This window comes from Synchiropus splendidus, chromosome 16 (assembly GCF_027744825.2).
Source record: "Synchiropus splendidus isolate RoL2022-P1 chromosome 16, RoL_Sspl_1.0, whole genome shotgun sequence".
Taxonomy (NCBI): Eukaryota; Metazoa; Chordata; class Actinopteri; order Syngnathiformes; family Callionymidae; genus Synchiropus; species Synchiropus splendidus.
Window position 1 is genome coordinate 14,842,395 of NC_071349.1, and position 17,757 is coordinate 14,860,151.

At 45.7% G+C, this 17,757-nt stretch overlaps 3 protein-coding genes across 3 annotated transcripts; 2 read left to right on the plus strand and 1 right to left on the minus strand.

The window, feature by feature from the left end:
• Positions 1-295: 295 nt before the first annotated feature.
• On the minus strand, positions 296-8,253 carry arel1 (apoptosis resistant E3 ubiquitin protein ligase 1). Its single transcript, XM_053845273.1, has 22 exons — positions 8,190-8,253; positions 7,328-7,568; positions 5,966-6,134; positions 5,450-5,670; positions 5,300-5,371; positions 4,949-5,175; positions 4,554-4,791; positions 4,310-4,479; positions 4,051-4,231; positions 3,742-3,986; positions 3,588-3,665; positions 3,360-3,501; positions 3,172-3,293; positions 3,032-3,107; positions 2,851-2,960; positions 2,593-2,772; positions 2,323-2,448; positions 2,129-2,258; positions 1,998-2,056; positions 1,843-1,932; positions 1,603-1,778; positions 296-1,521 (listed from the first exon to the last, which is right to left on the minus strand). Exons 2-22 carry the CDS (start codon positions 7,473-7,475, stop codon positions 1,419-1,421), a joined length of 3,063 nt encoding a protein of 1,020 aa, XP_053701248.1. The 5' UTR covers positions 7,476-7,568; positions 8,190-8,253; the 3' UTR covers positions 296-1,418.
• fcf1 (FCF1 rRNA-processing protein) lies at positions 8,252-10,747 on the plus strand. Its single transcript, XM_053845277.1, has 8 exons — positions 8,252-8,325; positions 8,914-8,978; positions 9,516-9,587; positions 9,654-9,802; positions 9,867-9,939; positions 10,031-10,118; positions 10,396-10,490; positions 10,554-10,747. Exons 1-8 carry the CDS (start codon positions 8,323-8,325, stop codon positions 10,600-10,602), a joined length of 594 nt encoding a protein of 197 aa, XP_053701252.1. The 5' UTR covers positions 8,252-8,322; the 3' UTR covers positions 10,603-10,747.
• Positions 10,748-10,857: 110 nt separating this feature from the next.
• Positions 10,858-17,706, plus strand: vash1 (vasohibin 1). Its single transcript, XM_053845275.1, has 7 exons — positions 10,858-11,980; positions 12,063-12,154; positions 12,380-12,436; positions 13,833-13,907; positions 14,249-14,630; positions 15,104-15,207; positions 15,294-17,706. The coding sequence occupies exons 1-7, from the start codon at positions 11,759-11,761 to the stop codon at positions 15,364-15,366; spliced, it is 1,005 nt and encodes a 334-aa protein (XP_053701250.1). The 5' UTR covers positions 10,858-11,758; the 3' UTR covers positions 15,367-17,706.
• Positions 17,707-17,757: the final 51 nt, after the last annotated feature.

Below are 17,757 nucleotides of genomic sequence, written 5' to 3' on the forward strand. Positions count from 1 at the left end.
ATTTACATTTTTTCTTTTTTTAACGACCAAGTATTTATTTCTGTCTACACGCTTAAAACTTGTTGCAGATGCACACAAACCTTCCTTCAATTCATGCATTTATTCAACATTTTATTCATTAAAACCTGGTCCCAGTTAATAATCTTCATATTCTTTCAGTGTAAAATGGATCAGTTCGATTTTTCTGACAATGTTTTGTAGTCTTGTAAAAACTTAATTTATTACTGACAACATTCGAGGTTGTTCCACATAAAAAACAAAGTAAAAAAATCAGCTCGACACAAGTGGAGTCCATCTTTTTTATTTCCATAAACAAAGGACCTGCAAAGCTGAGAATCTCAAACATTCATCATCAGCATTTTAAAAAATAATAAAAAAGAAACACCTCCAGCTTTAAAGTCAATCGTAACACCGTATCAACGCTAGCTAAAAGACCGGCTCACTAACCTAGAACTAAACAGATGATGAGGAGTCGAACAGAAATGCGTTCCTTCATGTGTGTTTCACAGACACGTGTGGTGATTCAGCCATCAGAACATCTCAACCCTTTTACTTCCAAACATAAACCCTGGATTGCACGACCCAAACAAACACCAAAAACCACTTGATAAAGTCGAAAGCTGAAGATTTTAAAGAGTTGTTGCTAAAACTGAACGGTTTAATGCCCTTGAGCAGGACAGAAGGAAAACAGACAGCCATATATTATATATAATAATACTATATTGTTACATATAATATATATTTTGACTTGAGTCTGGACCAGCAGAGAATCCAATAAAAAGAAGTGTGTTGTCGATGTGAGACAGTATGGCTACGGTTGCTTCAGTCCGCACTGGAATGAGTGTGTGTTTCACCGAGCGCGTGAAGGATGGATGCATAGGTGGAATGAGAATCTGAGGTCTAGCGCATCCACCCGACACCTCCAGCCGCCCTGCGCACAGCAGGCACGTGAGTAACAAACCATTTCTCTGGATACAATCAGAGGCAGAGGGCGTCGATAAGGCAAGTTAAAAAAAACATTCGCTGCTCCCGAAACTATTTACAGAATAAGTTAGGAAACGTATAATCCCTTATGTTCGAACGCTAGTATGTACAGGAGTCCAAATAAAGGAGTGATGCACTAGTCAGACACACCCGTCCCTGATCAGTTAAGGCCAAAAGTGCTGCAGGTGCCAACGCCGCCCACATCCCATGCAGAGCGCCGTTGCACTTAAGTGTTCCTCAGGTCGCGGAAAAAGCAGATTTACACATTAATACTCGAGGCCTGCGTCGCTCCAGACATAGGAAACTACGTTAGCCTGACTGTTACAGTTAGCGGTGTCGTATTTACAGAAGCAGATCTATTTACACGCCTCGGTCTCATGGGAGAATCTCACTTGTTATCAAAGAGGGCTGGGTGAGCGGGGTCCACAGTGGGGTCAGAGCATGCCGAAGCCTTCGCTGCCCTCGCTGATGGCCAGCTTCAGCATCTTGTGCAGCTCCTCGTAGGAGTCGTAGGTTGGGAGGCACAGCTGGTTGAAACTGTGCGAGGAAGAAGAGAGAGGTTTCACTCCTGATTCAGGGAGGAAGGGGACAGGGGGGTGTCTGGATCGGTGGTCTCACCAGGTGTGTGCGGTGGGCAGGGTGCTCTGAGTCGGGGCGGCGATGATCTGGAACGAGGGGCAGAGGGTGTTGAAGCCTCCTGGGGGGAGCTGGGAGGAGCCGGTGGTGAACTGCAGGAGACGAGCCAGCTCCTCCTGCGTGAAGCTGGACACGACCGCCCAGAACCACTTCATCACCTGTGATCCATCAGAGGACTGGGTCAGTTCCCGTCTCGCTTCACATGTCCCACTTAAATCTGACCTTCTCTCTGAAGTGCCAGGATCCTCCGACGATCACAGCGTGTGCCTTGAAGTCCTGCACGTTTATATCTCCAGTGCCGCACATCAACAGCTGCAAAGACACACGTGCGTTAGACTCGCTCCAGACCGCGACGCCTCATACGCCACTGAACCCACCTCCAGCTCGTTCTCGTCGAATATGGCTAAGAGGTTCTCCGGCACCAGCTCATTCAGACCTAAAAAGGAAGTGAGGTTAAAGATTAAAGAAGGTGTGGAGAGAGTCCACACCAGCAGCGGCGTCCGCTCACCTTTCAGGAAGTGCTCCACCTCATCCCTCACCTGGCTGGCCAGTCGGTACTGAGCCAGCAGGTTGAGGTAATGCATCTTGTTTTCGTTGGTTACCGCGATCTGAGCGCCGCCCGAGATGAGCTCCACCACCTGCAGGCAGGGACATCACCATGAGATCATCTCCTCAGAAGATCATGATCCACAGAAGCATCACCTTCTCCAGCTGGCCCGACTTGCTGTACTTCTCCTCAGCAAACACCAGGTCCATCTCACTCACGTCGTTGTTCAGAATGAAACACACTTTGGTTTTGTAGAACTCCTGGTCGTCCGTCTCGAAATACTGAGAGCGTGGACACAAAATAAATAACAGTCTTTGAGGAACTTTAAATAGATCAATTTCTGCCTATATGCAGACTTCTTCATGAAAAATGTGTGTCCAGAGCAGCTCTGGAGATGTTTTTAGACCCAGCGATGAATATTTCACCTTGTAGTTCATCCTCAGTCCGATGATTTGAGCCAAGAAGGAGCGAGTGAATCGAGCCCGGACCAGCTGCTTGTAGGCTCCGCCCAGCGCCGACTCGTACAGGCACTTCCCAACGACCCGACCGGCAAACTCGTACATCTTCAGGCGCAGGTGCTGCGGCCTCTCTGCGTTCGGATGCACCTGGGAACCAACCACACAGGAGGTTGAGAAGTGGGTGGGAGTGATGTTCGCGGGACACTGAGGGAGATGCAGTCTCACCAGTCCCTGGTTATTGTCAGTGAAGCGGGTGAAGAGCTGGTTGGAGGTGTCAAACAGGGTCTTGCAAATGAGCTCGAACCACTCCCGGCGCGGGCCGCCCCAGTCCAGAGCTGCAGAGACACCAGGAGCTTTAGTGTGAGGAAGCACAAGGTCGGTCCTCAGCTACAATGCAATGAATTACCTTCTTCATCCTGGAAGACCACCTCAAAGTTCTTGCTCCAGTCAGACACTGAGAAGTTTCGTGTTGCCTTTAGGGACTGCGGGAGAGAGACAATCAGCCACAGCGAAATCAAACTTGTTTTGTTGAAGGACAGCACGGACCGAGTCGAGGATTGAGTGGCGAGCGATTTTGAGGCAGGTCTTGGTGCGAGGTTTCTTCGAGTGGATTTGCCTGAGCTCACGTTGAAAGAAGTTCACTTTGTCCTGGAAGGTCTCAGAGCCGCCTGCGGAGAGTGAAGCGTGAATGGGAGAGCTGCGTCGTGAGACTCCCCGAATGGCGGGTGACAAACCGATGTTTTTGTGCAGGAAGCGGATGAAGGTCGCCGCCATGATGTTCCGGTCTTTGCAGCTGAGCTCCACCGGGGGCTGAATGCCGTCGTCCACCACGAGGGTCAGGTACTTGTGGACAGGGTCAGGTCCGTGATAGGTGAACTAGAATCGTGTGACAGTCAAAATATTATTCTTGAACATATAAATGTTACAGTGGCTTCTAAAAATAACTAAAATATATGTTTTACTTTTGTTCCAGGACAGACTCGGAAGGTGAAAAGGCGCCATGGAATAATCTTCAGGTAGAATTCCTTCACAGAGAGTTGCTGTTTTTTGAAAATAACCACCAGATTTAGGATTAATGTTCTCCACAGGGTCTGAGAAACTTGGTGCACGTCCTACCTTTGGCGATATGTAACAGTAGACCTTTTTTGGTTTCTTGACTTTCTCTGGTTGCCCCTCCACAGGAGAGTCATGCTCATCCTCCTCCTCCCCCATGGAGGGCCTCCTCTGGGGTGCCAGCAGTGAGGAGGCAGGGAACTGCCAGGAGGAGCTGCAGTAGTTCCCGCTGCTGTACAGGTACGCCTCGAAGTAGATGCTGTTCCCCTGAGTGGACACGTTCTTCTCCACACACACCTTCTCATTCTCTGCATGCAGGTGAGCGGTGTCAACACAAATGGCCTCCACTTAAATAAGACGCCGGTAACGTACCACTGAGAACAATAATATCAAACTCTCCGTTGCTGAGCGGCTGGTCTTTGTAGGTGATGCGGGTACGGAAACAGCCGGTTCTCCTCAAGGTCAACCTCAGCAGGACCTGGCACTGGGGCTTGTTGAGCGTGACTGACTTGCTGAACTGACCCTCCAGGCTGTCGTCCTCCACGGTTCCCAGCTTGAGAAGTCAAGAAATAGTCAGGTTTAGAATTGGACCGTGCACCGTGAGGGGCGATGGAGAGGATGCTGGTCTTACAGAGTGCACGTTGACGCTGTAGTTAGCTTCATCTGTGAGTGATGTTGAGTTACTGGTGGGGTTTCCGTACTCGTCCCGCGGCTCGATCTGCAGGGTGTGCTGCTGTCCGTTAGTCAGCACCAGCGTGGAAAAATGGTAGGCGATCTTGGTCTTGGATGGGACGACTGTACCTAAAATAATCCAAACAAAACACTGAGTCTCGCTGTTAGACTCGGCTGAGAAAGAGCAGCAGAGGAGCACGTACCAGGCTGGAAGATTTTATAATAAGGGCTGTAGGCCACGTTGAGGCCGCCCAGTTTGACGGCGACTTCGTAGCGTCCAGCTTTGCGCACAGTGAAAGCCACTTTCACCACATTGGACTCCTGGTCCTGTAAAACCTCCTGGGTGACCGGGATGTCCAGAGCCAGTTCAATATGGGTAATGTTGACCCTCAGTCCTACCGGCCGGTGCGCTGGGAAGGGCTGACCGTTCTTATAGAAGAGCTGGCGACACAGTTTTGAAAATCTTTTCAATAGTGAACACATATGAAAACAAATGAACTACTAGCTTATTCATGCCAATATACAGTGTTTGTAGCGATAATAAGTGCTTTATAACAGGTTAAGTCATCAGAGTGACAGCTAGTGATCTGTTGCTCACCTGAACTCTGAAGCTCATGGTCTGCCCCACCTCCTGCGGCTCCTTCCAATCCCAGGACACCTTGCAGGAGCGAGGGTCCAGGTAATTCCCCCGCACATAATCGTAGATGCTGCGGTCGCCGCGGCGCCCTGGGTCCTCATTCTGGAGGAAGCTGACCACCCTGGCTGCGAGCTCGCAGAGGAACTTGATGGTGAAGACAAACGCTATGATGGAAACAGTAATTCCACCTGGGACGGGAGAAGACAAACCATCAGATGAAAGATAGATAGATAAAAGCAGCCAAAACAATTTCCTTTGCTCAGTTGTTGAGTGTCTCAAAGGCATTTCTGAACATTCACAGACGTCACCCACCAATAACGTAAAACATGAGGTCCCTTGTTAAAAAGCACAGTGCCACACTACAGCCAAATATCAGCGCTCCACCTGAAAGGACATGACAGAGTCTTAAAAGACTGAGATTTTAGTTTTATGTTGCAGCACAATGCAGGTCTGCAAGCTTACCGAATGACCACTTCTCATTCAGACGCCGCTCTGCAAGACTGTGAACCAGCCGGATCTCGTAGTCCTGGTCCCGGCTTCTGCGTGACGCCTGGAGGACCTTGATGCCGGTGGAGAGTTTGATGTAGTCTTCGTAGTAGTAACCCCAGGCAGCTAGCGAGAGCTGCAGCTGACTGTCTAGCTGGGACAGATCATCCAGGTTCATGCAGCCGAGCGTCTTCAATCTGTTGCAGAGGATTGTAAGAGGAAATGTGAGAGGCTCAGGGAAGAACACGGCTGCAGTGACACTGACACTCAAACGTAACTGTGCTGTTGAGCCATGAGGATTGTGTGACCAACAGTACAGGGGGTTATTATCACTTTCCAAAGTCCACAGAGGTAAAACCATTAAATATCAGCTGGATTTACGGATCATCTCGTCAATATGAAAATAAGAAAAAGATTTCTACATTTAAACACTGCTTCGCAAGTTTCAATCAAAAAGGTGTACAAATGTTCTGAAGTTCCTCCGCAGCTTACGTGTGGTAGTAGTGCTCCAGGTTCTGGGAGCAGAGCCACTCCTGGAAGGCAAAGTCACGGAGCAGCTGGATGTGCGCCTCAGCGATCTCCCTCCAGCGCTGCTGTTCCTTCACCACCTCCTCCAGACGACTCAGTATACTCAGACTCAGTTCCTCCAGTGTCTGGACATCTACATCACCAGAGAACCACAAGCCAAAAAAAAAAAAAGATAAATACAAATCCATCGTTGAAGCTGACCAGCGATGTGATAAAGCTCTTGAGCAGATGTAAGTGCTCGCTGATATTTCCTTAATGGATATCGAATGTATGTTTATGCATAGAATGACAGGGATCAAAACAACGAGCAGAATAATTCCCTTCTGGGCGGTGAAGTGATTAAAGTCAGAGCAACTAGCATCTTGCAATAAACAGACATAGCAACAGTGTAAATAACTCAGATTTACCATCTGTCTACAAACATGTTTTTCTCAAAGTTTGCATTTCACATGTTCACGAGACGGCATTCTAAGTACAAACACATTTTTTTACATTCAGAACCCACAGCATAATAGGTAACCTTTGTATGTAGGAAACAGAACTCCTTTTGCTATTACTCATTATTATTATTTTAGCCCATAACCATTGCTTTAAATATCAGATAAATTAGGAAGATGAAGATGGGTTGCCATGACGATAGGTGAAATGTAATCCTTCATTTATTATCACATACTGGAAAATAACTTTCAAAAACTTGAACACATTCTTCAGAGACTCAGCTTTTGATAATACTTGGTTTTCGAATGTCCCGAACTTCGAACGAGTTTGAACAAAAAAAAAAAAAATCCGAGATTTTTTTTGCTTCTGATTTCGAATGAAAATCCAGAACTCGAACGGCCCCAAAAAAAGCCAGACGAAACATAACGTGCGCTGACCGATCAGCTGACCCACGACGCGCTTTGTTATTGTGTATAACGCAGCCTCTGTATGCTGACGTGTCTCGTTAGCTCCATTTACTGACTGTGTTTTCTTCATATTGAGGTCTCCACACTGGACCGTGGTAGAGTGTCACAGGTGCTCACTCTTGACACCTCCGAGCGAAAAAGAACAGCGCACCTGCAGCAGACACTCTACAGTCACTCCTACAAAAAGCCTATTTTAAGGCTTGGAATGAACGAAATTTCTTTTTCCATTCATTGTAATGGGAAAATCAATTAATATTTCACAACAAATCGCTTCTCGAACGGCCGTCTGGAACGGATTGTGGTCGAGAACCGAGGTACCATTGTAGTAAGTTAAGACACAAAAAGCCAAAATCTGCCTCAAACAAGACCCTGTCACTACAGAATTCAGGTAAAACTAGATGTCAGAACCCAACCCACGTACCTTCAAATAAACTCTTGTACTGCGAGAGGCGGTGTCCCTGCAGCCATTCCTCAAGCTGACTTTCCTTGCCTCTCTTCCAGCGCACTTCCCAGAAGAAGATCCACAACGCAGAACAGAAGAGGAGGGTCAGGAAAAAGCGGCGGTCCATCAGACCATCTTTAAGCCTTGGCTTAGACCCTTTTTAGCGCCTCGGTGGAACTCCTGCTTCAGCAGGGGTTGTTGAGGGGGGCAGCCAAATCAACTGCAGCGGAATAAAATCAATAGCACGGCAAAAATTAAAGACTGGATCTGCACCAAAAGATCAAACCAGCTCCAGTCTCTGTCGTTTGAAGGTCTACCAACAGTGCATTAATATTTAATTGACAGCTTGGAGGCGTGTTGGCTGATGGAAGACTAACATTACATGAAATGCAACACGCTAAAATATGCATGAAGAATTTCACTTCAGTTTTTTTAAATTGAACAGACAAATAATTACTCTTATCGTGATGACAGAAACATCACAGACAATGGACCTGCCAAGCGCGTTATTAATATATAGTAGCGAATACACGTCAGCAGTCCGTGGCAACTTAGCTGGTCCAAGGCTGCTTGGACGCCACGGTTAGAGACCGATGCGTGGACTAGCATCCCGCACAGACAATGCTTGCACACGGGACACAGCATACAATGGGATGGGATGAAATGATGCTAACAGCTAGCACAGTTAGCCAACAATGTGAGCATAATTTTAGAAAGCGCGACACAATGTCAGACAAAGTCGTGCTGCAAAACACCGCATGCAAGTGTTTACTCATCATTCAGCAACGCTAAATAATGGAACGATACTGAGCATTTTCAATTTTCCTAAAGATGTATTTACCTTCGACTGACAGGTGTTAGCTTAGCAGCCGGATGCGCACGACGAAGCATCGATGACGTCATCAACATGCGCGTGGATACACGCACGAGGGAAGGGACCAGAGTTGGAGCGGCTCCGGCAACGATCAGCGACCATGGTTAGTTAAAAGCGTGTGGTAGCTTCATCTGCTTTCATATGAACATCGGTGGTCGTGTGCCGAATGCGAACATTACCTCCGCTTAAACATCAGGCGTGGAAGACGTACTGAAGTCGAGTCAGTGTGTGTAGCAGCCTTGTTAGCATCGGTGCTCCGCAGCTGCTCGGCGTCTTATTATGACAAATGTCAGCGATGTTTTTGCTTTTAGAAAGCCGTCGTTTGTGTTAATATAGGCGACAACACTGGCTCCATTTTAAGCAGCTTTTGTCCTCATTTGGCACGTTTTTCCAATCCAAATGCATCTGAATAACAACATCACATGAGTAAATGAATGTTCATTACACATTGTTAATACCTTACATGAGTGCTACATTGCATGCAATAGTGTCACTGTTTCTTCTTAGATTTCACAGAGGTTGAACAGGTCTTGCTTTATTCATATCCTTTCCAGTTTGTTGTTGTTTGTTTATTTGCTATAGTAGCTGTATCCCCTCATGAACATCTCACATCCACATGTCAATTGAAGAACAGATCATCTAGTCGTCTGTGTTGCTGCTGCTTGTCTGATTTTAATCCTGTCCACTTCAGCCGAAGCAGAAAACAAAGAAGTACGCTGTGATGAAGAGAATGATCAGTCCGAAAGACCCAAGAGTGTAAGTATCTGCTCACGGTTGGACCTGGAAACCCCCCCCCTAAAAAGTCTCAGCTAAAATTTGCTTTGAGTTGACTTTGAGCATTAAAATTGAAACAGAAGTGGGTTTTTTTTTCATCAATGCGTTTTTCACTTATCTTTTATTTGACTTTTTTATTTTCTTATTTCATTTATCATAGAGACATATTTAAATGTTGATGTCTGTATTAGCATTTACGATTTTTCAGTTACTGTAATCAGGAATTTTTGTGTTTTTGTGATTTGCCATATCTTGTTTTTATTCAACTTTCAATTCAACTTTTATTAATCGAGACGACCAGGATCATTTTGCGACCTCAACTTCATTATATCTTTATAATGAATTTTATATATTGTTCCATTGATCACCTTTTTGTAAAGATCTTTGGGGATGTTGCGGTTAATATTTTGTCTTCTGTCTTGTGTGTGTACTGAAACGGCTTTTCCAGGATAATTTGTCAACGTTTGCCAGGCTTCAAAACTTGATACAATTGTGTCATTGTTGTTGTCTGTTTTTTAGAAAAGGGAAAGATCGTGCCAAGAAGCCAGAGAAAAAGAAGAAGGACCAGTCACAGCTGACGGTGACCGAAGTGTAAGTGGACTCAGCCAAAAAGTCCAAATTGATTGATTCAAAGTCTGACTTTTTTTCATCCCGCAGCCCCAAATACCCGTCATGCCTGTTCTTCCAGTACAACACCCAGCTTGGACCACCGTACCACGTCCTTATCGACACCAATTTCATCAACTTCTCCATCAAAGCCAAACTGGACATAGTTCAGTCCATGATGGATTGTTTGTATGCAAAATGTAAGCTTTTAAATGTAAGAATTGTTAGCCAGGAAATGGGGTGTAACCATGTTTTCACCTGCAGGTATCCCGTACATCACCGACTGTGTGATGGCTGAGATTGAAAAGCTTGGAATGAAGTACAGAGTCGCACTCAGGTGAGGCCTTCAAACCTTCATTCACACTCGTGGAAATGTCTTTTTCAAGGTCACTACCAGTGAGTGCACATTGATTGTTTCTCTTCTCCAGGATTGCGAAAGATGCGAGGTTTGAGCGTCTCCCGTGCTCTCACAAAGGAACCTACGCTGATGATTGTCTGGTCCAAAGAGTCACACAGGTAGCATCTTAACAATTCTGACATGTTTGTTGTGATGACATGCTGCCAACGCAGCCAGGTGCAGGTGACGTCTCCGGGAGTTTTCCGGTTTGTTAGCTGGGTCATGTTTCACAGTCAGTGAAGCATTGAAATGCCCAGCCTTTTGTGTTTCTCATGAGTTGTCAGCGCCAGGTTCTCCTTCATCAATAAAACGAGAACAATCTCAGCTTCTGGTGACACGTTTTCCCAAATAGGACGGCGCCAACAGATGCTGACAATCCTTTTGTCATCCCACCAGCACAAGTGTTACATTCTGGCCACAGTGGACAGAGACCTGAAGAGGCGAGTCAGGAAGATCCCAGGAGTCCCAATCATGTACATCTCCAACCACAGGTGACGCAAACAGTGAATGTTTCTCTGTGACCAGTGGAAGGTTTCAACATAACCTCTCTGCAGGTACAACATTGAGAGGATGCCGGACGACTATGGAGCCCCGAGATTCTGATTCCACCCTGCCTTCACTTGTAAATAGTCTGAAGTGAATCGTCTTTTCTCTATAATATTCTTTAAAGTTGATTTAGAACAACTTCTCTTCTGAATGTTAATAAATCCTTTTAAGTAATGCATTTAAGTGTTTCAATTGTAGCGCCTTTCTAACTGAACTTAAATGTTTTATTCCAACGTGGGAGTGTGGTGACGGCTTTTTGTTATGATACGCTGGCAATAGCAGGAGAAAATGGTTTCGTTCCGGGGTGAGATCAAATAAGGTGCTTTTCAATGCTGAAATGTCTTGAAGATCTTGTTCGAAAAGTATCGACCAACAATAGTTGAGATCTTGGTGTGCACACGGCTCTTATTTGTAGTTATTTTGCATACTTCCTGGGTGCTGGAGTAGGGCACGGTTGATGGTTATAAGGGTCAGTGAGCTCAGAGAAGCTTAAAATACGTTCACTAAAATGTGTTCAGAAGTCATTTGATAGCGTAATTCAGTTGGGTAAAGTGTTCTGAACTGACTAGCCAAAGTTTTATTTATGTTTTATTATAAAAAGAAATCGTAGGGGAACGCTGAATTAATTGAATTAGATGGTTTATTAGTGTTAAAGCGTCACCTTCTGTTTTTTAGAATGACAATTTAGTCGAGAAATGGTATTATAAGTCGAGAAATGGTAAATTCCGACTTTCACAACGCACCCGAACGCAGCATGAGAGCTGGTCTGGTCAGCGTTGCGCATGCGCGGCACGGTGACGCTTGGGTGTGCCTGAGCGGCTCCAGCAGATGAACGGAACCCGCTGCTGGAGTCTGGGAGGCGGACGTGAACAGCCACAACGAGCCGGTGCGCTTCTCTGGAAACACGCTGCTGCGGCCAGATGGAGTGACCGGCAGACGAGCGAGACTGTCTGGTTCGGAGCGACGGCGCCGCCGGTGACCTTTTCCCCGCACCGGATGAGTGGCTCCTCGTAATCTGATGGAGGATTATTGAGTCTGATGGATGGACGTGATCGATCGATTTGTGTGAACCCCACTGCAATAACACGTGACTGATGAAAGCGGTTGGTTCTATTTGAACTCTGAAATTCGGATCACCAGCGTTACTGATCGTGATGAGGGGGTCCTCACCGGTGGCAGCCTGAACACCTGAGGGGGTCCCAGTTGAGACGGGATGCTGCTGGCTCACGTGGGCTCGGTGGAGGAGCGGGATGGAGAGCAGGACAATGAAGGGGAGGACGAGCTGAGGGATGGAGAGGTGCCCTTCTACGTCAACAGAGGAGGCCTCCCACTGGACGAGGAGACCTGGGAGAGGATGTGGCGGCATGTGGCCCGAATACACCCCAACGGGAGCGTGTTGGAGAAGGAAGTCCGAGGAGCCACCGACCTCCCCAAGGTGCTGAGCTCAGACCATCCAACATCTTTGCGGTGTGCGACGCCACCATCTAACTCCGGCTTTGTTCTCTTCTGACCGACAGATTCCGATACCAAGTGTGCCTACGACATTCCACCCCACCACCACCGTCCCACAGCGCCTGGAAGCCATACAGAAATACATCAGGGAATTGCAGTATCCTTTCATAGCGGCGCGTTGGTGTCCATGTCAGTGGCGCCATTGTGTATCCGTGCAACACAAGCTCTTTCAACAGCAACTTGCCTGGAGAATTCCAGAATCTCCAGGGCAAGTGTTAATTGAGGAGCGAGTCCAGAGGGAAGTTCATCTGTTATTCACTGAAAGTAGCTGAAAACTGCTACGGTTCACTTCCTGAAAGTTCGACCTTCACTGAGAAACCAGGTACAATCACACTGGGACGCAGTTCTTTGAGATCAAGAAGAGTCGGCCTCTCACTGCGTGAGTATGAGAAACCCTTGGTCCAACTTGGTGTAGCTTCAGTGTCCGACTCACCGCTGTAAACTTTTTTTTGAGCTAGTTTAACCTTTCAATGCCAAATACCTCAACCATTACCCATCTCCTCACCTTCAGAGCGAGTTCATGAAATACTGTTGCAAAGGATTCACAGTATTATGATCTGATTTATACCTTCAGTTTCACCAAAAGTTTCAGCTGCTATCTCTTTCCTTCCAGTGACTAAGCTCTCCATGACCATTCACTGTGTCATCGACTGTAGTTACATTTCCTCAGGGGCCACATTCCTCCCTGTTGTAAACGTTAGGGGTCGTCACACCAGAAGACAGAAAAGAACTGTCTCAAATATTATAAAAAGTGGAATGACACCATGACATTATACACTTAAAGTATGTTGTTTGAGCGTGTATTTTATCATTTTATCATGTTTTTGCAAATATGATTTTAAAAAGGCACTTTATGACAAGGTACCCAGGGTAATTTTTTTCCCCTCCAGATATTTTATTCCTGGATTTTCTTTTTACACTGATGTTCCTCCTAGTGTTTTTAAAGACACGGCTCACAACCAATAGCGAAAAGAGTTTCACCTTCTGTCAGGAAGGCTTTTTCAGTGTTAGTGACCTGGTTTGGTGTATATCCAACTAGCTCAGACCTGGTTCAAAGTGCGGCCCAGGGGCCATATGTGGCCTGATGCCTGCATTGTTGTGGCCCCTTGGATGTCAGACTATATGGCTATACTAATATGTCTTAATTTTTCTGCTTTTTTGGTTCTTGCTCTTTCAGTTCCCACCACCACTTCAGCAGTAAATATAGCATGTTCTTGTTTAAATTTTCTTCTTTTCATTGGCCATTCTTGTGTTTTTCTTGTTTTTCAAAATACATTGAAGGAATTCTGAAAATATATTTTTGAAATAAATGTCCTTTATATCTTGAACGTCTAGTCCCATAGTTGATTTATATCCAAATTAAGTGCATATAAAATGAAATATTTCAATAGGTTTCATGGCATATTTACAGTTCTTAATATCCTTTTTTACATTTCATCTTCTTAGGTTCATTTTGTCCTTGTTACTTAAGTATATATTTTGGATATTTTTCCATCATGTTTTGTAGTCATCTCCGTCTTTCTTTTGATGATGGCCCTTCACAACGGTTACAGTTTCTAATGTGGCCCTTAAGGAAATTGAATTGCCCACCTCTGACCCAGCTGACAGAGGCATGTAGGGTAATAACTGAAGTATTTGTGCCTCTTACAAGTGAATACATTACTGTACCTAGAACTGAAGACACCTCCTGGGTAGAAGGGGAAACGTTGTCTTTGACTAGAGCCTGGTCCGGTTGCCATGTTCAAACCTGTCGTTTCTCACTTTTTCCTGCGCAGGTTGATGGACATCGCTAAGGAAATGACTCGCGAGGCTCTACCTATCAAGTGTCTGGAGGCTGTCATTCTTGGAATGTATCCTTAGACTGGAACTGGGATCTGAATGAGCGGGCAGGAATAGATGCCTAAACATTTTAAGTGGATCCTTTTGCCACATTTTCCTCTGGGCTTGATCATCCAAACAATTCTAGCGCCCTCTAGTGGCTACTAGCTGCATGTGATTCTGGTATATAGTATGACTGACCTCTACATGCGTATATATGGTTGAAACGCTGGGAGCAATAGTGACCAATACCTTGGGTTGGCATCAACACCGGCGTGAGATCCTGGAGCACATCAGGTGACGTCCCCACAGGGTGTGACCCAGTGCCTTACGGGGTCCGGGTTCTGACGTTCTCCTTGACAGCTTCCTCCAGTTACCTCACCAACAACCTGCCCAGTGTGGAGCGCTTCCCCCTCAGCTTTAAGTCTAAATTCTCAGGGAACTACTTTCACCACATTGTGCTGGGAGTCCACAGCGGGGGGCGCTTCGGAGCCCTGGGCATGAGCCGGCGGGAGGACCTCATGTTCAAGCCGCTGGAGTTCCGCACGCTGATGGACTTGGTGCAGGACTTCCACGTAGCGTACCGGGGCTACTGGCACACCCTCTGCAAGGTGAAGATCGGCCAGTACGTGTCCCACGACCCTCACAGCATGGAACAGATCGAGTGGAAGCACTCGGTCCTCGACCTGGACAAGCTGAGCAAGGAGGAGCTGCGGCGGGAGCTGGAGAGACACACCAGAGACATGAGGCTGAAGGTAGGCGCCTGGTCTGGACCACCGGCAGGCCGTAATGAAGCCACAGCAGATGCTCTTTATTAGATTTGATCTGAGCCGCCCATCAGAGGAGCGCTCATCCTCTCATCACCCATCACTCATCAGCGCTCAATGTCATGGCTCCCAGCACGGATCACTGCATCCACAGCTCCCACTCGGAGCTTCGTCCCACGTCATACACGGATGTAGCTTAGCTTGAGCTCACCTCTATGTGGCCACTAATACAGCGTCTCATGGTTCATTGTAGTATTTATTAGTTTTACCTTTTTATTAAACTGTAAACACAATAATAAATGTAGCCATTAGCTCAACCATGCTTCATTTCTCTTTGGGATAAACCAGATTTGCCTGTGCAATGTTAGTCTTGACGCGACGGTTTGTAGAATGTGCCTCAGTTTCAAATATCACACGATTTTAAACCCAGCAAACTAACACGTAACATCGCTTTCTTTCAGATCGGAAAGCCTCTTTCTCCCACCAAAGACAGGAGGAACAGCATGGGCTCGCCGCTCAGAGGGCCCAACAGTCCCCTGCGCAGGCTCAGTCGCGTGGAGCGACGGTACGAGATCACACCGGCTAAATTAAGATCGGGAGGCTATTTAGAGATGCGCCTTTAAATAGAGGCTGTTTGTGATGCCGTTGCAGATCCTCGACGGAGAAGAAGATCCTGGACCAAAACGCATCAGCAGACATCAATGGATATCAGATTCGTGTTTGAAGAACTGGGTCACTGAAGACAGTGTTATGATTCCATCCAACTGCAGAAACACCAGTGCAGTTCAGTTCCTGCCACATCTGTCTCCGTTCACGGAAAATAAACCGATGCTGACTCAAGTAAGCAAAGATGCTGCGATGTATCAAGCTGTTGTCAGCTCTGTTCAGGTGTTAGCTGATGGCTCAGCTAATAGTGAAGACTATCTTTGAGAAGGACTGTTGTTAGCAAACATAGCATTGATCATGGAAAAAAAAACACGCTCTCAATACACAAAGATGCTAATTTGTCCTTTAGCTTTGCATTTTTTTGTGTGATGTGCTCATCATGATACAACTCAGAAAACAATACATATCCTCAAAGATGTAATGTAGTTTTTAGCAATTGGCTAACACGCGATTACCGCAATTTCCGGACAATAAACTGTAGGTACAAAATATTTTTCTTCTCAGATTTAGTGGCTTATATTCCAGTGCGCTCTCTAGTCCGGAAATTACGCTGCTTTCTTTATCTATACGTGTAAATCAATTGATTCGGCCTGGGTTAGGGTGAATTCGGCGGAGGCATTAGCTAGCTGTGCTAAGCTACACTCAAAACTAGGACTTAAGAGGCCAAACGCCTCGCTCTTTTAGAACATTGCAAAATCATAGAAGATATGAAGCAACTTGCAATGATGAAGGGAAAGATGCTAGTGTAGCTAGTTGCGCGTTGTTTCTAAAATCCGCTAACAAAGACTAATGTTAGTCAGTAGCTAACACTAGATTTCCATGTTTGCTAAAATACGCTCATTTTAAAGCAAGTAGCTTGTAGTTTTTAAAATCTGTGCTTACACTAAAAAAAAAACATAAAACTAGATCTTATTTAGCGTTTAATGTTGTAGAAAGATTAACACCTGTAATCCACTGTCAGTGTTCAATTTAATTCGTTCAAGAAGTTGCAATTTAAGGAGATTTTTTTTACAGATAAAAAGAGAGATGGACCACTTTTTTGAAAAAGAATATTTTTTATAGATTTTATAACAATTGACAAATGCAAGGAAAGCGTTTTTGTTGAAATAGTTTCTTAATTCTGACTGCATTTTAATACTTTTTTACATCATCTTAGTGCCCCTACTGCAACTCCACGCGGCTTTAAGTGCAGAACTATCTGAAAAAAAAAACTGTTGTCAGAAAACACTTGTGGACCTTAGATAGCTCCTAGTTTTTCCCTCAAACCTGGGCGAGATTGTCTTCAGCTGTAAATGTGCGACCCAACATATCATGTTTCCGTCAACAAAAGCTCTTAAAGTAGTATTCTTAGACTGGACCTGTTGAGTTTTAAAAGTACCCTTGTGCCTTGTTTGAAATGAAATATTTTGAAAAATTCTTTTCACAAAATACAACACAAGTTTTTACGTTGCAGTCTCAGCCCAAAGCTAGAACGTTTTCAATGCCCTGGAAATAGAACAGTCTGTTTTACTTAGCATTTCCTGTCGTCCAGTGGTTATGTGTTGGCCCAATATCACAGCTTAAAGATGCACCTCTATTAGCATGAAACTGATACTGTTCAGGATGGTAGAAAGTGCCAAGTCCCACAGTTGGTAGCTAGAACAACAAGTTCAAGAGTGTCTCCCCCTCACTCTTGAGGCTGGATCTCAACCCTCCTCCATGACCCCTTGACCCTAACCATCCTCTCGCTCAGCGTGCCGTCCTTTATTCCTGGTATTGGGGAAGTGTAGTTACTCCACCCGTCCACACACCGAACTGAGATAAGGCAGCTTCGCACTTTTGTCCATAAACCCAGTGGTATATTCCCACAGTCCTGTTTAGTATTGTAGTGCCACGAGCCGTGACACTTGATGCATGTGTAACACTCATTAAGTACTTATCCCAGTGACCTGCTGTCAAAGCTATTAGTGGTCAAGGACAGACTCAATTGACTCGACCAGCGCTTGAACTCGATGGCACCAGCTCAACATTCCTTCAGCTCCCATCAGCAGTTCAGACGGCACAGTCGTCTTCCTTTGACTGTCATTCACCATACTTGAATTTCTGCGAACCTGTGCGCACTTCCATGCGACCTGGTGCTAAAATATCGCCGCGACTGTACATACGTTTCCACACCAATCACGCGGATGTAACCCCACAGAAGTCATGGCCGCTTGATCCACGTTGTTTTCGTAGCGACTTGGTTGAGCGTCCACTCGCCTTACGTGATATGCAAACTTCCACTCAAGCTGCGACGTAAAGCGTTTTGTTTACGGCACCTTAAGAAAAAAAAACTCTGTTTGCTGTTTGACGTCGGGCGCTTTTGTTATCACCAGTTTGTGTACAGGAAGTAGATGTTGTGTTTTAGTGTTGAACACAAGTTGTGTTTTTTTTTAATTATTTTAAATGATGAAATCACAATAAATATGAT